Source organism: Sinocyclocheilus rhinocerous, unplaced genomic scaffold (assembly GCF_001515625.1).
Source record: "Sinocyclocheilus rhinocerous isolate Xijiao unplaced genomic scaffold, SAMN03320098_v1.1 scaffold349, whole genome shotgun sequence".
NCBI lineage: Eukaryota > Metazoa > Chordata > Actinopteri > Cypriniformes > Cyprinidae > Sinocyclocheilus > Sinocyclocheilus rhinocerous.
In genome coordinates, this window is record NW_015637137.1 from 1 (window position 1) to 26,655 (window position 26,655).

Consider the following 26,655-nt stretch of genomic DNA (forward strand, 5'->3'; position numbering starts at 1 on the left):
AGTATACTCTGTTCTATGCTTAGAATTGACAGAAAACCCCATAGTAGTGGCCGTGTGCTGACCGCACAGCAGGAGTGGGCAGTGGTGGAAATGGTGAAAGCCAAGAAGGATATATGGCTGTCAGAAATAAAGCAGGCAATTGAGGAGGATAATGACACCTTTGCCAATGTGGCATCCATCAGCCTACCAACAATAGGTCGCCTTTTGAAGAGGCACCAGGTATCAATGAAGCACATTTACCTGGTGCCTTTTGAGAGAAACAATGACCGGGTAAAACAACTGAGGGCTGAGTATGTTCAGGTACAGCACTATATATTGTATTACTGATTCATTGAGCTGGCCTCTGAAGGTGAAGGGGTCACCTATGTAATTGTGTGGGACAATGTCAGGTTCCACCATGCAGAGGTTGTTCAAGCATGGTTTCAGGCCCATCCCCGATTCATGACCCTCTACCTGCCTCCATATTCTCCTTTCCTCAACCCTATTGAGGAATTTTTCTCAGCATGGAGGTGGAAGGTCTATGATCGCCAACCCCTTGAGCGCGCCACCCTCCTTCAGGCCATGGATGAGGCATGTGATGACATCAGTGTAGACCAATGTCAAGCATGGATTCGCCATGCCAAAAGGTTTTTTCCAAGGTGCATGAACAATGATGACATTCATTGTGATGTGGACGAGAATCTATGGCCAAATGATCAAGACAGGCTTGATCCAAATTAATGTAATGTGTGTGCACTAAATGTTTTTTTTATTTTTTTTATTTAGTTAATTTGTTTTATTTAAATGTGTACATTTCTTTATTGAAAGTAAACTTGTGTTACAATTATATCTGAAAAATAAAAACAAATTTGCCCAAATGATTGGAGAGGATGTCTTCATTGATCCTTCACTTGATTACACATAAGATAGATATTATGGAAATTATAGATTCTGTAAAAGTTGGGTAATGTAAGTGTATTGCCTAATGTGAAAACTGTGTAATCTGTCTTTTACAGTACTGTAGCATACTAATTTCAGCACTAAGGCCGATTTGAAACGCGTATCTTGTATTGTTTGCTATTAAATTAACTGATTGTTAAAAGTACTAAACTGAAAGAAGATCATACTGTTGTGTTTCGGTGATTAAACCAAATGTTGTCATTACATATTACAATAATCTTGTGTTTGAAACCGGGATTGTGGACTGAAAATATGTGCAACTGAATAAAAGCATTACATCAGGTTTTGAAAGAATGACAAGCTGTTACAAGTGTGATCAGTTTGGATTTTTGTACTAAGAGTTTTGAAAAAGTACACCTTGTGAAATTACTACCAAAGCGATCAACAAAAACTGTAACACTCTGGATAAATACTTTTACAAACATTATTGATTTTATGTGAGATATCTAACATGACAGTTATTGCCTGTATTACTGTAATTATTTCAGCAACCAAGGTGATTTGAAACATGAATCTTGCATTGTTTGCTCTTGAATGAACTGATTGTTAAAAGTACTAAATTGAAAGAAGATCATATTGTTGTGTTTTGGTGATTAATTCAAATGTTCTCAATCCATATCACAATGATCTTGTGTTCTGAAACAATGATTATGTGGCATGAAAATATGTGCAACTACAATGAAATCGTGAGATCAGGTTTTGAAAGAATGACTAGTGGTGTTACAAATGTGATCAGTTTAAAGTTTTGTACTAAGAGTTTTGAAAATGTACTCCTTGTGAAAATAGTACCAAACCAATTAAAAAAACTGTAAACTGAATGAGAAGTCATGCTAATGAAAAGTTTGATAGTAATAGCTTTATGAATGGCAGTTACTGTGAATGAAACATTTATATAGATGAAACACTTATTTTGTGTAGTGAAAAGGATATTTTGTGATTGTGTGTATTGTACTAACACAATGGTGTGTTTTGCAATACTAACACAATCGAAAATATCCTGAAATGTTTGAAAAAAAACAGCACTTTTGATGATCTGTTGTGATATTAGTTTTGAAAGAGTTTTGAAAATGTAACAGTTGCTTGTGAAAATAGTACAAAAGCAAATAATAATAATAAAAAAAACTGTAACGAATTCAGACCAGGGGTGTACTCAAAAAGGATATTCAAGTGAAAGTACAGATACTCAGTGAAAACTGTATAATTGAAGTACAAGTATCTAGCCAAAAACAAACTTCAGTAAAAGTAAAAAATACAACTTTAAATGTACTTAAGAATTAAAAAATACAAGTACCCTAAAAAGGAGATTCTTGTTTCACCATGTTAAACCATCTTCTCAATGCAAAGTGAGAAACAAAAAAATAAAAAATAAAAAATAAAAATGCAGCAATGTGGAACACAAAAAATACAGCCCTTAAAGGCAAACTTCATTCTTGTACTAACTGTATTGTACTAATACAATGGTGTGTTTTGCAATACAAACACAATTGAAAATATGCTGAAATGTTTGGAAAAAACAGCACTTTTGATGATCTGTTGTGATATTAGTTTTGAAAGAGTTTTGAAAATGTAACAGTTGCTTGTGAAAATAGTACAAAAGCAAATAATAATAATAAAAAAAACTGTAACGAATTCAGACCAGGGGTGTACTCAAAAAGGATATTCAAGTGAAAGTACAGATACTCAGTGAAAACTGTATAATTGAAATACAAGTACCTAGCCAAAAACAAACTTGAGTAAAAATAAAAAATACAACTTTAAATGTACTTAAGAATTAAAAAATACAAGTACCCTAAAAAGGAGATTCTTGTTTCACCATGTTAAACCATCTTCTCAATGCAAAGTGAGAAACAAAAAAATAAAAAATAAAAAATAAAAATGCAGCAATGTGGAACACAAAAAATACAGCCCTTAAAGGCAAACTTCATTCTTGTACTAACTGTATTGTACTAATACAATGGTGTGTTTTGCAATACAAACACAATTGAAAATATGCTGAAATGTTTGGAAAAAACAGCACTTTTGATGATCTGTTGTGATATTAGTTTTGAAAGAGTTTTGAAAATGTAACAGTTGCTTGTGAAAATAGTACAAAAGCAAATAATAATAATAAAAAAAACTGTAACGAATTCAGACCAGGGGTGTACTCAAAAAGGATATTCAAGTGAAAGTACAGATACTCAGTGAAAACTGTATAATTGAAATACAAGTACCTAGCCAAAAACAAACTTGAGTAAAAATAAAAAATACAACTTTAAATGTACTTAAGAATTAAAAAATACAAGTACCCTAAAAAGGAGATTCTTGTTTCACCATGTTAAACCATCTTCTCAATGCAAAGTGAGAAGCAAAAAAATAAAAAATAAAATGCAGCAATGTGGAACACAAAAAATACAGCCCTTAAAGGGAAACTTCATTCTTTAAACCTTCATGCCATCCCATATGAATATGACTGACTGTCTTCAGATGAGCACAAATAAATATTTTTAGAAAAAGAAATCTCTCTGCATATAATGCAAGTGTACAGGATGTACAAATAACACTTCAAAAACTACACAACTACACAGTGAAGATGATGGTAACCCAAACCTGTTGATGAATCAATGTCTTTTCAAGCGAAATGATAGGCATGTGTCAGAAAAATACTATTACTAATATTTTAAACTCCTGTTCACTTTGCGTGGTTTCTGAAGCAGTCTGTACACTTGCATTACATGCAATTAATTTTATAGGCAAATAATTATTTGTGACCAATTCTATTACTTAATGAGCATTCATTGACAGTCCTAAATCACTATACATGATTTACAATTAGTTTAACATAAATTGCTTATTTAAAACTTTTTGAAGATTTGTAACATTTAAATATATATATATATATATATATATAACAATCATTCTCACCAAAACATGAATTGTTTTTAAACTATCATGACTGATTTTATTTTTACTCAATTTTGTGCATTCAGCATTACACAGTCTGTTAACAGTTATATCAAAACTGAGAAAAATAATGAATGAATGAATGAATGAAAAAAGAAAACAACTTAGCTCCCTCAACATGCTTCCTCAGATTTGATAGTGAACTTTTGAAGCCAGACATTTACCTGATTAAAGTTATAACTGAAGCTGATATACATGTGCTTGATGCATGAAAACAAACCTCATTGGTTCTCACACGTCAACAGCACTTTTGAGCTTCTGTTTATCACATTTAATGTTGTAGCGAATCAACTCATGGGGAAATATGAATAATTAATCATAACTAGTTATAATTAATTATAAATATTTAGATCCGCTGTAGATATTTACTTGACCTCTCAGAGTCAACTGTCTGTCAATTCTAAGAACGTTAATTTCCTGGTTAAGGGAAATTACTTTCTTACTGTACAATTCTACACAGAGCTTGTAGCATAAATCTGCATGAGTAAGTGACTTCAGTTATGAGCAAACAATGAACAACGTCAAGTGTGATACAAGTAAGACTTTATTAACTACATAAACACTTAAACTAGTCTAACATACTACATAAACACGAATCCCAAGTGGGAGTTTGGAAATACTGGGGAGTTTTATGACCCTTTGTGTGATAGCATGGTAATTTGCATATGGAACTTGAATCGAAATTACTAAAGATTCTCAGGACACTAATATATTGCCTATGTACCAACATATAATATACACTCTCGTTTAGATCATCAGAAGACTAATTCATAGATACTAAACATGGTAGGGTTACATATATGTAAGATGACATGAATGAGTGTTTCGATCATAAGCCTGCATAAAACAGTATAAAATCTCAAAGACAACATACACAATGACCTGAAGGATATGTGTGTTCATTCAAAGAAAGGTTTTCCTATTAATTAATTAGAGAAGAGTCCATTTTTACTGTGCACTGTGTCTTTCCTATGGAAATTGTAGTGAGAGGGGTAATTCTCAACATGCCATTAGGTCGTAAAGTTTATCTGGTCTAGCAAAGGTGTCAGGGTTGCCATGGTAACCAGGGTCCTGGGCCTTGTTCACAGACAACTTGGCACCCAGTATGTTTATTGGGTGAGGGGTCTGTGAACGTTTGTTAATCTAATGAATAATTGATTTGTTAAATCAAATGAAAAATGGTGTGTCTGATTGGTCCAGACGCTACAATGTGCATAAGACAAAATAAAAATGCAAAAATGTAAATGTACTTTTCAAGTTGAAATAAAATTTTAAGTAAGTAAACTACAGTAAAAATACCCCAAAATAATACTTAAGTGCAGTAATTAAGTAAAATTAATTACTAAATTAATTTAAATTATTTAATTTAAATTAATAAAAGTATTTTACACCCCTGATTCAGACACAAATATTTACATTAAACTGTTGCAGTGTACCTCTTTGTAGAGACGTTTAAAAACAACAAACTTAAATGAATATAAAAATTATGTGTCTGTTTAGGAGAAAAAAAATATGGTTTTAAACAAAAGAAACCACAGCTGTTTGTAGGGTTGACCTCTTGATTTAAAACCTTCCGAGTATGTTGGCCTGAGCTGCCGTGAATAGTAATGTGCATGTCTGTCACGTATATTTATCTGTTTAGCTTGAGGCTCAGCTTTCATGTGTCTAACATACTGCTGGCACGAGATGAAGTGTGTGCATGTGTGTGTCAAGACCTTCTTCTCAGCTCAGAAACAAATTATTTTAAAGGTGTTCTTACAAGATTTGCCATACAACTTGCAATGATTTGTATATACAACTTGTACATGACTAATCATAATTTTAAGTACATTAACATAATACAGATATTAGAAGTGTAACAACACACTCATATCATGATTCAGTTTGATAGATACTGATCTTGTGATACAATACTCTCACAATAATTTAAACAAAGCCAAAATAGATTTAAGATGGTAAAAACAAAAACTTCTAAGACATATGATAATCAGTCAACAAAAAGTACTGTTTATTAAAATTCTAAATTTGGTATTGGGGTGGACATGAATAGGATGAATATTCTTAGCTAAAGAATACAGAATTATGTTAGACACAAATGCTTGCACTCTGTCCCTGACTACATACGTGTTAAATATTGTATTTTATTAAATAATGTATTTTATTTTTAATTTATTAATAGTGATTAATACGGAAGCTCAGATGTGTGACCTTTTGGATTTACCATATTTGATGCGCCATTACCATATTTAATGCTAAATTTTTATTTTAAACATTTATTTTGGGTGAACTATACCTGACACAAATTGTCACTTTCAATATCTTGTAGACATGATACTGTATATTTTTACACTCCTAATAGAACTCTTATTTTCCAATGATCTTCAGACTTAAAATAACATCGTTTAAACAATACTTTGATTACAGCATGAAATAATTTTGCCCACACTATAGGTGCTTTTAATTCTGGTGCTGATTACAGCTTTGTTGGTATCATTCTTCTCTATTTAACCACATTTTCTTAATAAACTCTCACTTTACAGCTCAAAAGTGAAACACTCAACCAGTGTGTGCAAAGATCCACTGGTACATTAGAAAAGTCACTGAAAGCTCAGCAATGTTTCCCTAAATAAGAGCAGGACTTCCCCTAGCCAGCATCCAAGGCCAGGGCAGCACATGGAGGCTAATTTTAGAGTAATGAATCAGCATGCTCATAATCTAGCCCCAATGCACTAAAGGGCACCCTCTAATTCAGCCTCCTAACCTATTATTATTATAATTTTTTGCCTGAACCACTGCTCTGGAGAGTGGCTTTTCTGATAACCATTAAAACAGAGACACTGCTGCAGGGTATGCAAAAAGTTTTGTTTATCTACTAAACTCAAGAATAGAAAATGCTGTGTCATTTTGCACACAGTGAAAGGTATGAAACCTTACTGAGGTATTGCAGAGTGCACATCTAAGACTGCGCTATGATGTGTAAAACTATCCCACATTCATTTTTAGCCACCACAGACATTGACTGTAGATGGGTGTACAGTAAATAGAAACATTCACTCTGTCATCTTGCCATATGCCTCAGAGGCACTACTGTAGGGTCCACCATTACTTACTAAAGTCACATAAATGTAAAAGTTATTATAAAACACAAAAGTTCCAGGAATATTACAATAGGGAAAAAACCTGCTCTACTCTACGATTTTTATTTTGGATTTCAAAAGGTTGAACATGGTGGTGTCAAATGCTCTGTCATTTTTTTTGTTTTAAATTTAAGCACGAGGAAGAGTGTCGTACTAAATATCAGCATGTCTGCCATTCAGCTTTTATAGAACGTTTTTTTACACATGTAATTAATACCCATCGGTTTATTATCCATGGGTTTATATACTGTGCTCCTTGCTCCTCTTCCACACTGCTTGCATACTTTGATCTGGAAATTCACAAACACAAGCAGGGGGTCCAAACTGTGAAATCAGTGCAGTTTTACTAAATATTATTATTAGCACTCTTTGAAAGTGTCATGCGCACACTGTGTAAAGAATATTCATCACGCAAATAATCCACTGGAGACACTTTTAATCGACAAATAGAAGATACACTGGGAGAATATACACCATTATTTTGGGTGAACTATACCTGATACAAATGGTAACTTTCAATATATTGTAGACATGATATTGTATATTTTTACACTCCTAATAGAAATCTTATTTTCCACACCATCACAACACTCAAATGTGATGAACATAGACAACTAACTGAACAGAACAGGGAGTATAATTACACAGGGTTAACAAGGGAACTTAATGACATGATTTGAACTAAATCAGTAACTAACAAAATGAAAAAGGCATGCTAAGCACTAAACTGAAAGGGTAAACATGAACAAAAACAATAAAACAAGACACAATCCTGACAGAAAAACAATTGGCCTATCAAATTTGGTTACTGAAACTAATTGTTGTACAAATAAAAAAAGACAGTTTAACCACAATTTTGAATTATGTTATCATTTACTCAACCTCATGTTGTTCTGAAACCACTTAGTTAATCTTTGATACACAGATATTTTTTAAAAAGATAGTTTTAATTAAACCTTAGATTTTTTTTCCCTTCAATTGAAAGTCCATTACCTTAACTCTTTGATGCTTCAGAAAGTCCATAGAGATAAAAAAAAAAAGAAAAAAGAAAGAAATATGAATCAAGTGGTTTCAAGTCTTCTGAAGAGACACAATCGTTTAATGTGATGAACAGGTTTAATTAAGGCTTTTATTCCCATAAAACTGTTGATCGATGCACATACATATATGTACAGTATATACAGTGCCTTTCACATTTTGTTATGTTGCTGCCTTATGTTAAACTGCTTTAATTTACTTTTTTCCCCCACATCAATCTACACTCCATGCACCGTCATGACTAAGCAAAAACAACATTTTAACATCTTTGCAAATTTATTAAAAATAAAAAACTTAAATTATTCCATTGCATAAGTATTCATACCTGTGTTACAGCTGAAATTTAGCTCAGAAGCATTCATATTGCTTGTAGATGTTACTACACTTTGAGTGAAATTCACCTGTGGCAAATACAATTGAATGTATGATTTGGAAAGACACACACATCTTAATAAAAGGTCTAACAGCTGAAAATGCATATCAGAGTAAAAACCAAGCCCTGAGGTCAAAAGAACTGCCTGTAGAGCTCAAAAACAGGATTGCATCAAGCCACACATCTGGGGAAGAGTTCAGAAAAAAATCTGCTGCATTGAGGGTTCACAGAAGCATGGAGCCTCCATTATCCATAATGGAAGATGTTTGAAACAACCAGGACTCTTCCTAGAGCTGGCCTCCTGGCCAAACTGAGCAATTGATGGAGAAGGGCTTTGGTTAGAGTGGTGACCAAGAACCTGATGGTCACTCTAGTTGAGCTCCATGATCATATGTGGAGATAGGAGAAACCTACAAAAGGACAAACATCATGGCCAAACTCAATCCTCTCCTCAGTTAAGACACATGAAAACACACTTGGCATTTGCAAAAAAGCACCTAAAGGACCCTCAGACTGTGAAAAAAAAAGATTCTCTGGTCTGATGAACCTCAATTCCAGGCATCATGTTTGATGGAAACCAGCTCTGCTAATCATCTGCAGAGTACCATCCCAAAAGTAAAGTGTGCTGCTAGCAGCCTCATGCTGTCGGGCTGTTTTTCAGCGGCAAGGACTGAGGGACTCGTCAGAGTAGAAGAAAAGCTCAGTGCACCAACCTGGGCTTGATCCCAATCAAATATTTCTGGAGAAACCTGAAAATGTGCGTCTGCCCCCATCCAACCTGACAGAGCTTGAGAGGTGAAGAGGCGAGGAGAAGAATAGCAGATAATCGCCAAATGCAGATTTTCAAAGCTTGCCGCATCATACCCAAAAAGACTTAGACTTGTTTGGTTGTAAAGGTGCTTCAGCTAAGTACTGAGTTAAGGGTGTTAAGGGCACGATGGCGCCGACGCTGATGGCTGCCTCCGTGGCGTGCTCCGCAGCTCTCGCAGGAACACCTCTCCACACAACCATTCACACCTCCAGCAACCCCCCTCTCCCCCACTACCTGGCAATAAAGCTCATTCTGATTCTGATTCTGATTCTGAATACTTATGTAATGTACTTATTTCAGTTTTTTTTATTTTTAATAAATTTATGAAGTTGTGACAATTCAGTTTTTGCTTTGTCAATATAGTGTATTGAGTGTAGATTGATGTGGAAAAAAGTAATTTAAAGCAGTTTAACAAGAGAGAGAGAGAGCAAATTAAATATAGTAAACATATATAAATATAGTAAACGTGCTGGCTTGATGTGCAAGAACTAATGAGGTTTACTAACAATACAACTTACAATACATATTTTATACAGATGTCTGAGAAGAATATTGTCATACCTCAAACTCCTCTAATATGCCCACCTATTGGCTTAACAATGTAACTTGCAATAAAATAAAATGAAAAAATACAATAAAATACAATAATATGAAAAAATAAAATGAAATGAAAAAATTAAATTAATTAAAATTAAAATTAAAATACAACACCCCAGACAGAAATAGTAAAACGTTCTAGTGATGTTGGACTATCTGTTGTATAAAACATAATACAATCACTTTAAACTGTTTTTTAAGGAAATTTGGATAAAAAATTAAAGACAGACAGACAAACTAAATTAAATCAATAAATAAGTTAATAAAACTAAAGTAACATGAAATTCACATTCAACATTCAACCAGCAGTTTATTGTAGAATAAAATTAATCAATAAGAAAAAGAAAATAATTTATATGAAAAAAGCAAAAAATAAAATACAACAACTAATAATATCTAATCAAATAACATATATTATTTTAATGCATTCATTATTCTGTTTGTTTCAAGCATGGAAAGGGTGGAGCTTTTCCTCCACCACATTTCATTTGAAATACTAGACATGTGATTGCGATTGCCATACCTCTGACTATCCTCACACTATCTGCCTCATCCCGAGAGACTTGGCAAGAGCAGCTACTTGTCTGCAAGCAAGGTAAACAAAATCTTCATTATCACTTATGAAACTATTTCTGTTTTAATAGGTAAATCATTTTAATGATATTAAATCAATTGTTCTTGCTGCCATTAAAGTTATGCATGTGAAGAGTGCATGTATGTTGTCACACTGATTTTGCATTACTTTCTAATGACCGCAGCAGGTATCTGTCAGACTTGATTTGATCAGCACCATGGCTGAAATTATTACATGATCACATCACGAATGCTATATCTATGAGGAGCCATGACAATCAATGCACTATGAATGAGAATGACACTAGTACCACATTTAAACACAGGAGTGATGTTGTTCCATCATTGATATAGAAAAGTCTTCAGAATGTTTGTTTGTTTATGATTTTGCAGTTGTTGTGTTATCACTAATTTTCACAATCAGTAGCTAATGCTTCTTTCAGAATGGAATTCAAAAACTTCATTTGAATTATTGACAGGTGTTTACTCAATAATTTATTAGATTATTTATTTTGTAGATGTGTTGTATAGTTATGAAAACAGTCACACCCAATGAATGGACTTTTGATTATGATTATGACTGCAGTGCTTCATATGATCATGTTGCATGTTCCGCTAGCTCATATTGGAAACCTGATATCTCTAAGGTTGAGGGGTGGAATTCTAAGAGTCACATTATACTTAGACTTCTTAGACTGTCATGTTTACTGTTAATTTTGTTTTAAAAAAGATCAACTAAGCTCCGAACATGGACAAGAAGTTGGACCTGTCCAGACTGACAGAAGAGGAGGCCAAACATGTGTGGGAAGTCATTCAGAGAGACTTTGTCCTCAGGAAAAAGGAAGAGGAGAGGCTTGGGTAAGGAATTTAATTTACATGATTAAACTTTATATTACCATAGAGAGAAATCTGACATGATTTAGCATTGGTTAATGGCTAATGTTAGTAATCTGACCGTGGAGCCAGCCAGCAATGACTCCAAAAGACGGAGGTTTAGTGTACTGTTAGGTCTAGAATTCACAATTGCATAATTTCTTTGCTATTTGTCTATATATCGTACTCTGTTTATAGTCAATGCTAGCGGAACAAGGTTATGAGAAAGGCCACAAAGTGTGAAAGGCTGCTGTTGTAAAGACATCATGATGATCATGGTACAGTCACAAGGCCTGATCACACTATTCCACAGGCTGGGAAAACATGATGCCCCAGAGCTCTATTCTTTTTGTACAGAGAGGTCTCTGTGTGGCTATGGAATTGTTATTTGAAAGATGATGTTCTTTCTATTTGTTGGCAAGGAAAGTTATATTTGGCTTATATTCAAGTTCATTCTTGATCAGACTGTCTTACAACACCCATTATGTGTTCCAATGCTGATTTAATGCATTATGGTGAATATACTGGAAAATTCAGAGGAACTTGTGTGACTTACTTAGGTTTTGAAAGCATTGCATTCACAATGATCACTGACATTAAAGGACCGTATGAGTCTTGATATAACAATTAGAGATGCACTTATATAAAAATTCTGTCAGAGTTGATAAACCTATAATTATTTTATTTAATGTTATGCATGATACGAAATAATTCTGTAATATTTTGTTTAAATAAATCAAACATGGAAATCTAAAAACTAAAATCAGACATTTTAAAGATTACAAGTGAATTTAGGTATCATAACATTTGTCACAGTCATCTGCTGGAGTGCCCTTAAGAGCCATCAGAGGGCACTCTTTTGGATTTTGTGTTTGTTTTAACTGGACTGCATTTCCCATGTTTCCCCTCACTCTGCTCCCATCATCCCCTGTATCCTCATTGTTTCATTGGTTTCAGCTATGTCTTGTTAGTTTGATGATCCTGCTGGTGTATATATGTTGGTTGTTTTGTGTCATTCGGGGCTTCAGTCTTGCTTTTGCTGTTATGTGTTCATGGCTCCTATTATCTTTTGTTTTTGCCTTGTTTTGGATTATTGTTTGGATCATTAAAAGCTGCACTTGGATCATTTTGTTTCTCAAGTCATCCCGTGACAACATTATAATGTACAGTGTGAAAAATTTCTAATCACATTCTGATTCCCCAAAGATTATATTTAACACGGTTTGTAAATTGTTAGTGTTATTAAAGATTACCTTAAGTGAAAACAAATAAAGGAAAAGGTAATTATTATTATTATTACATTTTATTTGACATGGACATCACAATTACACTGGATGAACCATGTGCATTTGCAAGTGTTTTAGCACACATGCCAATTTTTAACACCTGTCCACGGGAGGCTTTAAAAAACTTCAATAAAAATAATAACAATGCACAAAGTAATAATAACAATGCTAACAATAAAAGTAATTATAACAATACTATTAGTAAAAGGGAAAAAAGAAAATATACCATATCATTTAAATGTTAATATAGAAGCAATATCCACTGTAAATAATATATCCTAAAAAATCTCTAATATTGGCTTACAAAATGTGATACAGATATATTGTGCATCCTTAACAGGGAATGGGATCAACAGCTATGCGGCTTTATTAAAGCTAATGATTAATATTCAGTTATATTATAAATTGGTTTTAGTTTAAGACAAACCTGCCTTCAGAAAGCAACCTAATTCTCTACAATTAAAACCACAAAGCCTGTTTCAGTGACATAATCATGTATGCAATTTGTTTGTCGGTTTGTTTGTATTACACCACAGGGAGCTTAAATCCAAGATTGAGAAGGAAGAAACAAAGAGGGAACTCCTGGGGTCTCAGTCAAACCTGACTGACTCTCACTGTATCCACTGCCTGCAGCCCTTTAAGTTCCTGGTGAACAGCAAACGGCAGTGTATGGACTGTAAACTCTACACCTGCAAGACCTGCAGCCGCTACAACAAAAAGGAGCGTGGCTGGGTATGTGACCCCTGCCGTATGTCCAGGTTAGAAAAAGTTCCAACATCTGATAACATCTGGGAAAAAAATGTACAGCTTATACACTTAAATAAACTATAAAGTTAGGTGTATAATGAATCACTAATATGAAACCTTTACATAACACCTGTTTGTTTTTGCAGGGTCCTGAAAATTGGAACCTTGGGGTGGTACCATGACAATGTACACTCTCGCTTCAAGCAATTTGGCAGCGCAAAAGTAATGAGGTCACTGTACAAGAGATTAAATGAAGAGGGTGAGTGCTATTAAAAGCTTCCTGATAACCTTTATTGTGTCCATATAAGCTGTCACATCATCATCCTGTTTCAGTATCACCAGTCATTTTAAGTGGTTATGCAAGCAAGTGAGTGTTAAGAAGAGATAATGTACAGTCAGCTGGTCATTAACGTAAAATAAACCTTGGCATGATGATTAGGCCTTGGAATAGAGGGGTCTTATATGACCCTGAAGGAGTTTATTTTGCGATAATGACCGGCTAACTATACATTATCCCACTTATTAGATAGATACTCACCATGAAATATTAATTTCAACTGAACTTATTTTATTATTTCACCTGTATAGTCGCTTTGGACAAGCGGCTACGAATGAATGAATGCCAATATTTATTATCTGCTAGTATTAAAAAAATAAGGCGGTATTTTCAACACATTTCTAAAAACATTGCTCTCATCAGCTTAACAAGAATGATCATCAGTGATCAGTTCAACATAGTAAAGCCTGTTTATATTGCCTTTCAGATGAAGAACAGCAAGAGACAGCAATGGCTAGACCCATGTGTTATCATTAGATGTCTGTGTGTATTTAGTTACCAAGAGGATTTGTTTATCAGTCAGTTGAATTCAAAGAACTCTGTCTAGAGCAGGGGTGTCAAACTCAATTCCTAGAGGGCCGGAGCCCTGCAGAGTTTTGTTCCAACCCTGCTCCAACACACATATCACATAGTTTTCAAATAAGCCTAAAGGACTTGATTAGTTGGATCAGGTGTGTTTAATTAGGGTTGAATCTAAACTCTGCAGGGCTCCGGCCCTCCAGGAATTGAGTTTGACACCCCTGGTCTAGAGGCTGTGTCCCAAGTGCTGAGGCCATAACTGGGTCACATGCTGTGTCTGGGGCACTGCAGAACTTGCTGATGTTGTTTATGGACTTGCACGACAGGACATGTTAAACAGAAAAATGAGACACCTTGGCTGGATGCACAAATGGAGGTGTAGATTATTTACCCCAAGGTTAAAGCTGACTGAAGCGACAACTGTATTTGGTTTACAGCTGTACAACTGATAATGTTCTATGTTTACCGTTATATAGGTTCAGTATATTTTATTGTGGTATTATGTACAACAACTTCTTTCAAAAGTAATTACTCAAATATTTAATTAGTTAAACATGCCTGATAAATCAGTTAAATACTCAGGAATGTCTATTTTCCCCTTGTATTCTCATTTGCACAAGACCAGCACTCACGTTATTGTCCTTTGTTTCTTTAGGGCGCCGTGATGATGACACACAGAGCATGCCTGATGTGCGCAGTGAGTACACATTACACAAATACAATCATGGTGTTTCAAAGAATACTACAGGAAACCAGCTTATGCTGTCACAGAGCAAACTGAGGGCAGTTGGCCAAACTTCGTTAACATTTATCAGTACTGAAGCTATCCCTTTTCATAGTGTACCACTGTAATATGTAATATGTTTTATTCTTAGATGTATATAATGGTCATGAAGATGAACATTTGGATGCATCTGAAGCTCAACGTTATAAGCAGGTAGACTAAATTTTGTCATGCATTTGAATTTGTTTCAATATGCATTTCAGGGGCTTTGTTTAAGACTTTCCCTTTTGCGAATTAACTTAGTGGCTCATTATTTTAGAGCAGAGTGTATTAGTGGTACACTTTTTGTGTAGTGTGTATGTGTAAGGGGACCAGTACTCTATGAAAGCCGGGAAAAAAAGGAAAAAAGTAAGGAAAAAATATAATTGGTAAATCATAATTATGAGATAAAACATCAAAACTATTAGACATTAAGTCATAATTATAAGATAAAAAATACAAAATTATGACATAAGAAATACATTTATATATAATTTAATTAATATACACATATTAATTAAATTAATTATAACACTTGGATTTATGATGCTAAGTTATTATTATGAAATAAAAGGTCAAAATAAAAAAAATGTCTATGACAAAACTATGACAAAAAGTTGAAATTATGAGATGAAGCCATAATTATGACTTCAATTATGAAATTATGATTTACCAAAGGATGATTTTTTTTTTCTTATGTGGCACAAATGGTCTTCCATACTACATTGACTTAACATATACTTTTATTCTTCTCCAAAAAATTGTAGTTTAAAGCAGTTAAATCAAATGTACATTAGCTGTTGAATGCTATACATTATATCATAAACCCCTGTGAATATTTTTACATCATTGTCTAGAAGCAGAGTGGGAATATTTTAAAGTGTGCAATTACGATAACAAAGCTCTCTTAAACCAGTACTTTGAAGGTCTTTGTCATATCTTATATGAGCTAAAATCATCCTGACTTCTTCTCAGATGCGAAAGACCAAGCGTCTTCTCTCTGTCCACCCCATGGATCTTGACATGGATGACTATAGCACTCATTCTCGCAGACAGTCTGTCCAGGTATTGAGAGGACTCGTATTGTTATAAACATCCACTCTTTAAATGGGCACCCAGGCATTATAGACACTTTTCTCTCTTCTCCAGTACATCCCTGAAGACAGAGGTCAGCGGAATGATGTAGAATACAACTCTGACATGTACCATCACCATCATCATCGCATGAACCGCAGAAAAAGTCTCGACAGGTTCTTGCGCCCAGGTTCTGTTGGTTTTCATTTCTTTCTCTGTTTCTCTTCCTCCTTCTTTCTCAAATGCACACTTTTACACAATCTTCTGCTGAATAGTATTAAAAAAATATCTGGGATTTCATGTAAAACTGGGATTTTTGATTTCAGTCTAAAAGGATTTGATTTTTTTAGATTACAAGAAAGACTATTAATGTTGCCTGTGCCTGTACAATATTACACCGCTAAAATAATTGTGTTTTTAAAAAACTTGTTTCAAGAGAATGTATTGTAAATATTTTTGTATGTATTTTACTTCAACATTAAATATTTCAATTACATTTTAAAATGTATTTGAATATATTCATGTATTTTAAATGTAATATTATTCTCACCCCAACATTATTTTTAATTGTTTTAATATAAACATAAACTATAATTTATGTCATTTTGATGGATGTTTTTATTGTAAAACATACTAAATGAGAAATCGATTTGTGATGACAACATTTTGAAAATAACTTGCAAAAAATTCATTATGTAGGGTTATAATGCGGGTGGTGGATTTAAGGTTTAGTTGATTAAAAGGTTAAGATGTTAACTACTACAAATCTTATAGTCGTAAAACATTGTATTTTAAAGCCTGTTCAATTAGTATGTTAGTTGTATAGTATATAGATGCACGATTCTGGACAGTCACCAGGGGACCTCTGATTGATTTTCAGTTTTAAACAGCAATAAACAGATTAATCAATTTGTCTCCTTTATTTTTGTTTTAGATGATGGTACGTACTCTGAACACAGAATGGTACGTGCTCGCTCTCTCTCTAAAATCAACTCCTCTGTGGCTCCACGCCAGATCTACCTGGATACTTCAGAGGAGGAGGATACGTTCCGTTACCCTGTCTATCAGCTGCCCCCACGCCGCCGCAGTCGAGCATCATCTCAGGAAAACATTCATCAGAGTGCCCCACCGGTATGATCAGAGACTAAGGGACTTTCTTTGCATTTAAAATATAATTATACATCTAAGTGAGGCAAAATGAGCAGTTTTAAGCATGTGATTTCAACAACAAAACCCCTTGACAAATACTGATATGACTTGGTTCTTCACCTCATGTGGGTGTACATGATTTTAAACATTTAAACACTGTCGATGAAAAGTTTGGGGTCAGTAAGATTTTTTTTAAAGGGGTCATATGATGCAATTTAAATTTTTCCTTTCTCTTTGGAGTGTTACAAACTCTTGGTGCATAAAGAAGATCTGTAAAGTTGCAAAGACTAAAGTCTCAAATCCAAAGAGAAATTCTTTATGAAAGTTAAGAGTCTCAGAAATCAGTGGTTAAATTGTATTTACAACACTGTTCCGGAACAGTTCAACCCAAATATTCAGATGTGTGCAGCGCATTTTATGGAGGACGAGGACTGTTTCCTGGGAGAGTATAGCCTACAATGCCGGTGTCTGTTTCTATAAAGTGGGACAATTCCAACTTTGCAAGGACAGTCTGGCGCTTCATGACTCACAGTCTGTAAGTAGCCTACGTTTTTTTTATTTAAAGAATTTGCCACTGACAATTCAAACGCGAGTTTTGAGCAGTGTAGAGTAGCGCTTGGAGACATGGTTTTATGTTTACGCAGCGCGATACGCAACGCAACACGTAAAAAGACAGTATAAGTAATTATAATCAGTAATTATGTCCCCACTGGATGCAACAAATGCCTCGTTTGTAATGGGTTTTACTGGTTTTGTCTCGTCGCGCATCACCAGCGCACAGGCGCTCGTCGCACACACGGCATCACGGTATGGTAAGGGGCGTAACATTTCTGCCACACGCTTGAGGTATTCGGCCAATCACAACGCACTGGATTGCTGGCCAATCAGAGCACACCTCGCTTTTCAGACCGATGAGCTTTGTAAAAATCGGCGCGTTTCAGAAAGGCGGGGCATAGAGGAGAAACAATAATGTACATTATGTGGAAAATAATGTGTTTTTTGAACCTTAAACAGCATAAACACATTGCATTACACCAAATACACAAAATAATGTTCTTTTTAGCAACATCATATGACCCCTTTAAATAATATTTTTATTCAGTAAGGACATATTTAATTGATCAAAAGTAAAAGTAAAGACTGTTACAAGACTTTCTATTTCAAATAAATTTGTTTGAACTTTTCATTCATTGAAGAATCTTGAAATAAAAATGCATCACAGATTTGACCAAATAATAAGCAATGCAACTGTTTTTAACCTGATGAGATAATAATAAGAAATGTTACTTGAGCACCACATTAGCATATTGCAATGATTTCTGGAGGATCATGTGACACTGAAGACTGCTTTGCCAACACAAATGTCTTTTTATAATATATTAAAAGAGTGAGAGAAAAAAACAACATTATTTTAAATTGTAATATTCACAATATTACTATTTTGCTATTTTTGATCAACTAAATGCAGCCTTGGTGAGTATAAGAATCTTCTTTCAAAATCATAAAAAAAAAATCGTACAGATATTTACAGAAAATATCTCGATATTTGAACAGTAATGTATCTTTTAAAAGTACTGTTTTTTATTGCACCTTTTAATAAATGATTATAGGTTAGCCTAGTTTGAGTTACCTTAAGTATTGTCTGTTATTGTAGTATGATTACGATGAATGATTTACATTCAGATGGCTTCTTTCTAAGTTGACGTAGACAAAAGTCTGACTGCCTTGTGTTCATTTCCTCATTTCATCAATCTGCAACTTTTTCCCTTTTCTTTTTCTTTTACCTGTTGCTGTGAGTTAGATCAATGAACTGAACAAGAGAATGTCTGCCATTGAGAGTCTCTTAAATCGACTGGAAGAGAAAATTACTTTGCCTCCTGATCAGGTATGATTAAAGTCTCAAAACAGAAACACTTTTTTTATTCCAGAACATCTTATTAGGCTATAGCAGAGCTGCCCTTTGTACTAAAAAGTTTGGGCTAAAGGTTTCATGTAGGCCATTCTCATGATTTTAATATTAAGTACTTATTTTGTATGTTTGTAGCCTGTCCAGCCCACAGCAGGGCAGATGGAGGAGGAGAAGCTGAGGAGAAAACTAGATGAGCTGATGAGTGACAAGGCACTTTCCTCTGACGAAGATGAGCCGAAGAGGCCTCCTCAGTCCAAAGGATCCGCTGTGAGGGGAGACCAGGCACCAGTGGTCCCTGCATCCCAAGAACCCCTGAGCTCGTCCAGTGATGAGATGCCCACTGAAGCACAAAAGGTGAGGACTCCATAGAGGCCAAAAAAATGCTGTCTTTGTCCAAGGTAAGGTTTTCCTGATAAAATATATTTTAAAGTTTTTCTGTAGAACAATTAATGCAGATTGAGGTATCTCAATATCAGAGTACTAGTGGAATACAAGTGGGTTTTAAAAGTCACGCAACTTACCACAAGCTTCCCATATTATCCTTAACATATATTATAGCATGCCAGAGCACAATTACTTTATTAATAATCTTAAAAAGCTGAGTTTTCAATAGCATCTTTATTAGCATAGCCTAAGAAACAGCTGAAAGAAGTAAGTAGTTTCCCTGGGTTATTTTCGTAACTAATCATTGTCTTATCTAAAGACCATGAAGCATTAGCAACACTTACGCCTCATTTAGCTATAACCTTAGCCATGTAAAATAAAATTTTAGGGATTTTTAATGCTGATTAGGCTTCTCTCGGTTAATTGCTTTCAGAGATCCACCGCGGCGGCCCTATGCGACATCACAACTGAGATTCTAAGAACAATTAATGCCACAGAAAGCGCTATGAACGAGTTGGCCCCCTCAAATCCTAATGACAGACTTCAGTTAGCGGGCACAGATCTTAAGCAGGCTGATGATGCATACAGGGAACTTGAGGAAAATGTAAGCTTGTCCCTCTAATAGATATTATGTTTGTGTGGAGGAGAGAGATTAGACACTTGGAATATCAATGGCATAAACAAGCGGTTTTATATCATCGAAGTGTATAAGATATTTGTTCAGAACTCTAATTTCTTTCTTATTACTGCAGGTGTACATGACTGCAGGGAAGTCCTTCGATATGGCGAAAAAGTTGCAAATGATTGAGCAGAATACCAAGAATCACTACGGAGGCCCATTAACTGATTCAGAGCTCTCTGAACTGGAGGACCAGGTTGCTTTGGCAGCTGCCAAAGTTCAGAGCACAGAAAGTGATGTGAGCTACTATCTATCTATCTATCTATCTATCTATCTGTCTGTCTGCCTGCCTGCCTGCCTGCCTATCTATCTATCTATCTATCTATCTATCTATCTATACTGAACAAAATTTAGAGTGGCCTTTTATTGTGGCCAGCCTAAGGCACACCTGTGCAATAATCATGCTGTCTAATCAACATCTTGATATGCCACACCTGTGAGGTGGATGGATTATCTCGGCAAAGGAGAAGTGTTCACTAACACAGATTTAGACAGATTTGTGAACAATATTTGAGAAAAATAGGCCTTTTGTGTACATAGAAAAAGTCTTAGATCTTTGAGTTCAGCTCATGAAAAATGGGGGCAAAAACAAAAAGTGTTGCATTTATAATTTTGTTCAGTGTATCTATCTATCTAGCTATCTATCTGTATTTATTTATTTATTTATCTTATCAGGTCTCAGACATTGAGAGCAAGATAGCCGATCTAAGTGCTAAAGGATTATCATTTGATAAAGCCAAGAAAAAGGTGACTGAACAAATAATATATTATTTGAATATTTTCCCAGTTTTCTTGCAGATTTGAACTAATTGTATGTTTTTGTTAATATTTTCTTTCAGGCACTGAGTATACAACAAAAAAGGAAGTTTTCTCAAGACAGAGTACACTTTTAAGTGTAAAGGACATCATGCTAACTTCTTTAACATTTGACATATTCCCTATGTCATGATATCTGTGCCTATATTACTTGACACTTGATATCGGTGCCTTCTTCATCATATGTTCAAGGTTTTTGACACTGATCTTGACTTAATACTAGTAAACCCTTTGTCTTGTCTAAATTGCGCAACTTGATCAAATACCAATCTAGCAAAAATCAATATTAGTCAAAATAATGAAATAGTTTATAGAAAATAGGTGTCTAACAAAAATTCATGCCAAGAAAAATAGGATTAATATTTGTTAATGTCTTACTTTCCCTTGCCTGTTTTGTTCTTCAAATTGCTTTTCCAAAGATTTTAATAATTAACTTGGGATGTTAAATATTTTTCTTTAGTCCATTGGTAGTCTTTTTGGAGGTACACTAAAGATGTAATTTTATCAAGCTATAAATGTTAAATTATTAAACATCTAACACCCAATTGTACCCTTAGAAAATGCTTAGATGCTTTTCCTGCTTGAAGGAAGAAAAAAGGAAAGAAGATATTAAACTACTCCAAGCTGGCTTGCTGCTTGTCACCCAGTCTGTTGGCTAGTTTTAAACAACAGCTTGGTGAGGCTGGGAGACCATCTTTTTTCAGCAGGGTTTTAGTCTTCTAGTGAACATTAGTAGATGCTTTATTATAGATAATGCAACCCAAGGACTCTATTATTATGCATGAAGAAAGCGAACCATTAGCATTCTTATAGAATCTCTCATTCAAAGCGGTGAAGTGATGCAGTGAAATGCAGCAGACAAGGAAAAGTTCATTTCAGGCACCCTTACAAGAAGGGGATAATTGTTGGATGCTAACGAGCCAAAACTTATTCCCCCTTGCTGCATTCACTTTCCCCTTGGGGCCGATTGTCGAGGACTGTGCTGCCCTCTAGAGGATACATAAACAAGGCTACGTTTAATCCTACAGTGTATACTACAACATGAACCTTGTAGTTGGGAATATTTTATTCTTCCTGTAGCCTAATTAAATTGACCAGACTTAAAATTATTATATTATAGTCAGAATTATGAGATTACGTTACTAGACTGAATAAAGTGTTAAAACACAGCAAATGAAACAATAAAATTCATATTTTTGAGGTTCAAAAATATAACACACACAGATAGGCCTATATAAACGGTGTATACAACGTTTTATCACCATAGGGGGCTCTTTTTACAACGACCATGAAAATTATGGCATGAAACGATGCACCAGTAGCAACATAAATTGTAGTTGTCTAATAAAGCCTCTTGATGGAGCTAATGCACCAGCCCAGACAACAGTGCGGTACGACGTTCCATCTAATCAAATAGGAACAGGCTATGGTGCAGTAGAGATAGATAGATAGATATATAGATAGATAGATAGATAGATGGATAGATGGATGGATGGATGGATGAAAAAAAAAAAGATTTTGCGAACTTGCCCTAAAATGAAACAAGACGGAAATAATTAAAATGTAAAGGTCAGGTCCCGCCCACATGCCCCGCCCACTTTTCGCGCAGCGTCCAGCAAAGACTGAAATCAGACCGTGTGGCATTGGGCTGCTGTGTATTCTCATCCTAGGGCCGCTCATCATCCGGGTTCGATTTGCCCTAGAAACAAATGCAGCTCTGGACCGATGACTTTATTCTTCATTCGTTTGGTTTGACGTACCGAATTTACGTAGGAAGGAATATTAAGGGATGACCGGCTATATTCTCAGGAGTGCCTACGGTCTATCGTGCTCATGGCGAATCAGCAAACTCTCATCTTCTATCCTATCCGTGATGTTTTGACATATCGATGTGTCGTTTGAATGTGCAACAGGCTCCCGCCATATGTTCATGCGTTTTATGGAGACGATGGGGGATCAAAGGGAGGATGTGTCCTAGTGCTCTACATATTTTTGCTTGTGGTTACAATATAACCATTTATTAATGTTGTTCACTTTGAATGGTGCTCTTTGACATATACACAACTCGACAGCACTTCAGTTTGGCGAGGTCATTTTTTGTAGAGGTTTGTGTCAGAGTATAAGGGAATTTAAAATGGCAACGCAAGTAACGGGGAGGAAAAGAATTCCCAACCGGGAGAAACTATCTGCGGAGGATGATGCTCTCAGTCAAATAGCTCGCGACACCCACTATTAAACTCACCACCCCTCTTACAGGATGAATCAGTCCCTAAAGAGTAGAATAAACTCTACATCCTCAAATGTTTTCCTTTCTTTTTGTTCTGCTTTCTCACGGAAACTGCACAATCAGCCATAATGCCAAAGGGAGAAATGAGTCCAAGTAAAAGGAATAGTTCAATCAAAAATGTTAATTTTGCCTTTATTTATTACATTATTTTACATCGTGCCATTCCAAATTCATACAACTTTTATTCTTATGTTTAACATCAAAGGTGAGTTATTGAAATACATACTGGGCACTATTTTCAATATAATGAAAGCTCAACAGACCCCACATAATTACCATAAAAGTAATATTAAAGTTGGCCATGTTGATTTGTGCACTATTTTCCAATCACAGGCAGAAATTTAAGTTTTCATTTGCTGAAAACCATCACATCCACCCTGCTTGTCCAATTCATGAATGACTGAATCGATTATGCACTTCGGTTCAAGCTGCTTTCTGGCTCTAAAATGATTTAAGAATGCAGACAAGTCTGATCTTTTCAGTGATTCACTTGATCCAATTCACAAAACCTGAACAATTTGTTCACTAGACTGATCTGTGCTCCATTTCCCCCCAAAATTGTAAGCCTAAGTAGACCATAGAAACCACTGGTGCCAATGGTTTCTACGATCTGCTTAGGCTTACAATGATTTTGGAACATGCAGACTCAATGATCCAGTTGCAACAGCACCCTTGAGACTATCAGTGATTTGCATTTGAAGCTACCTGTCCACAGTCATTATACGTAATTGATGAAAAAAGTGTAGAAAATAAAATTCTACAGGTTTAGAAATATTGTTTGGGTGAACTAATCTTTTAAACATATACCTTAACTTCGTATTTAACAGGAGAGGCACAGTCACATAGCAGTCTATTAGACTGCTCTGTTAAGGCATGAAGTAGGTGTGCAGTGTGATATGGGGTCATTAAGATGCTGGGCCAGTCAGACAGCTGTGTAGCACTTACAAGTTTTATCTGTAATGAGTGTAATCAACATCTCTGCCAGCTGAGCTGTTTTTATACACCACACATTAGGGAACAGCCATGCCAAGGAAATACATTACAGAACAGCCAATCTCTGTAGAAACTTGACCACCTTTCTTTCCTCTGTTTGTTTCAATGTGATCAGAATGGAGCTTTAGTTTTTGCCATGGCAATCATGTGAAAGTCTTTCCATAGTCTTTCCCACACATTTTATAGTTAATTCAATGTTTTTATTTAGCTTAACAATGTTGTAATGTGTTAATAGACTTCTTGGCTTCTTTGCAGTATGTGTCTCAGCTGCTCACTCTTTTGTTTTAATGTACAGTGATGCTTTGGTCTGTTCATTACATTACAGTCTGTAAAATGGTACGAACTAGCATGGGGAGGATGTTTGGCTCAAAGGTCCTTTATTGGGCCCTGGGGAGAGGGGACCACCAAAAAAAATTGGGCTCTGTGACTTATAGAAACAACTGTACCTGTAGCTAATGCCTAATTGAACAAATCAACCAGTTCAGAAACAAAACTGTTTTTTTTTTCTGGAAAATTTCTGTACAGATTTTATTGACATTTCTCAAGTGTCTTTTGAGATATTAAAGAAATTCAAAGCCCACATGCTACGTCATCTGCTGGAATGCCACTTTCTCATGAACATGCAACAGTTAACAGAAGTTAGAGATTACGGTTTATAAAGTTTTAAATATGGATTTTATTTTTACACAAACCAATTGATTCACTTCAGAAGGCCTTTATTAACCCCCCTTTATTAACCACTATTCAATATAACTCTGATTGTATTCGTCTGAAAGAGGAAAGTCATATACACCGACTTGGGAGTGAGTAAATCATGGGGTAATTTTCATTTTTGGGCGAACTATCCCTTTAAGAACAATGTGAATGTACTTTTAAATTGTAACATAAATGAATGATTTCACTCAATTAACCTTAATTTTTAATGAAAGGTTAAGAAGTTAAGAAAACTAATTAATGGAATTATTAAATAAACTCATAAATTACAATAAGTATTACATTAAAAATAATAACACTAGTAACAATGCCACTTGGGGCCTTCTTTATCAATTTTGAGGGCCCATCTGTAACGGGGCGAACGAGAAGTGAGACGTGCGGATCCACTTCTCGGACTAGACTATGAAAACTAGAACTGGCTCCGTAGAGTAGCTATCGCTAGGAGAGTGGTAAATGCTATATAATACTCGGCGATTTGAAAGAGGAAGTCTTATAAAGTGTCTTAGATTGGTTACAGCTGTGTGTGTCATTAGTGCAATGGATGCTGGGAAATGTAGTCCGTGGTGACATGTGGAAGTCTGTCAAGTGTAACAGTCAATATAATGGAAGAGCGATCTCTGGTGGCAAGCGGATGGAAGTCCATGGGCAGGATTCATGACAGAGCCCCCCACAAGAAACAGACAGAGCATATATGGTCTCAAGGACTGAGGCAGGGAACACAAAAAGTTCATCAACAGGCTCACTGACTGGAACTGAACAGGCAGACTGTTCAACATTGGAATCATTGGTAAAGACTGGTTGAGTAGGCAGTTCACAACTAGACTCATAGATTGAAACTGGACTGGTAGACATTTTATAATCAAAATCAGTAACTGAAACAGGACTGACAGAAAGTTCAGACATATTATTCAAAATTGGGCAAACAGATAGATCGAAGTCAAGAGCATTGATAATAACTGGACAGGCTGACATGTCACACACAGGCTCATTAGTAGAAACTGGACAGATGGATGGTTCAACATTTTGATGATTTTGACTTGATGATTAAATCAGGACCGACAGATAGTTCAAATTCAGACTCTACAGAAGCATTAGGACAGACAGACAACTCAGGTTTAGATTCCTTGACAGAAACAGGCAAGACAGACAGTTCACAATCAGCCACCAAGGCTGGTTCAGCACAGGGCGAGAGTTTAGAGATGGCCTCCTCGGCCGGTTCAGAGCAGGACAAAAGTTCATAAATGGCCTCCGTAGCCTTGACAGAATTAAATTCAATTCAATTCAAGTTTATTTGTATAGCGCTTTTCACGATACAAATCGTTTCAAAGCAACTTTACAGCAAATTAAGTTTCTACAATATTTAGTGGTAGCTTATCAGTGGTGACTGTCAGTTAATGTACATATGGCAGAAATGTACGGAAAAATCAATTAAAGACGTAATCAAACAGATGATGAACACTATTAACAGCAATTATTATATGATGCAATCAAACTTATAGCAAAATGTGGTAGTTCTGTATGTTGTTTCAGGGTTGGCATCATCTGAGGACAGAACAAGCAAAGAGTTCACAGACGGCCTCCATAGCCATGACAGAACAGGCAGTGAGTTCACAAACGGCCTGCATAGCCGTGAGAGGACAGGCAGAGAGATCATAGACGGCCTCCATAGCCGTGACAGGACAGGCAGAGAGTTCACAGATGGGCTCCATAGCCATGA

The 26,655-nt window shown here is 35.4% G+C and overlaps 2 protein-coding genes across 8 annotated transcripts in view; both read left to right on the top strand.

Annotated features, from left to right (window-relative positions):
* The first annotated feature begins 10,364 nt into the window (after positions 1-10,364).
* Positions 10,365-21,278, top strand: mlpha (melanophilin a). Of its 2 annotated transcripts, XM_016563418.1 has the most exons (15): positions 10,365-10,430; positions 11,139-11,266; positions 13,104-13,325; positions 13,461-13,573; positions 14,826-14,867; positions 15,046-15,107; positions 15,909-15,998; positions 16,083-16,197; positions 16,942-17,138; positions 18,958-19,041; positions 19,201-19,419; positions 19,883-20,053; positions 20,202-20,366; positions 20,804-20,875; positions 20,968-21,278. In XM_016563418.1, the coding sequence occupies exons 2-15, from the start codon at positions 11,157-11,159 to the stop codon at positions 21,019-21,021; spliced, it is 1,716 nt and encodes a 571-aa protein (XP_016418904.1). In that variant the 5' UTR covers positions 10,365-10,430; positions 11,139-11,156; the 3' UTR covers positions 21,022-21,278. The 2 variants fall into 2 exon arrangements, with proteins under 2 accessions (XP_016418904.1, XP_016418905.1); XM_016563419.1 differs by lacking the exon at positions 19,883-20,053.
* A 1,284-nt stretch (positions 21,279-22,562) lies between these two features.
* Positions 22,563-26,655, top strand: part of LOC107748528 (leucine-rich repeat flightless-interacting protein 2-like) — a 39,389-nt gene continuing 35,296 nt past the window's right edge. For all 6 annotated transcript variants that reach the window (XM_016563335.1, XM_016563336.1, XM_016563340.1 and 3 more), the window contains exon 1: positions 22,563-23,166. In XM_016563335.1, the coding sequence (XP_016418821.1) occupies positions 23,079-23,166 (88 nt within the window). In that variant the 5' untranslated portion in view covers positions 22,563-23,078. The remainder of the gene's footprint in view (positions 23,167-26,655) is intronic.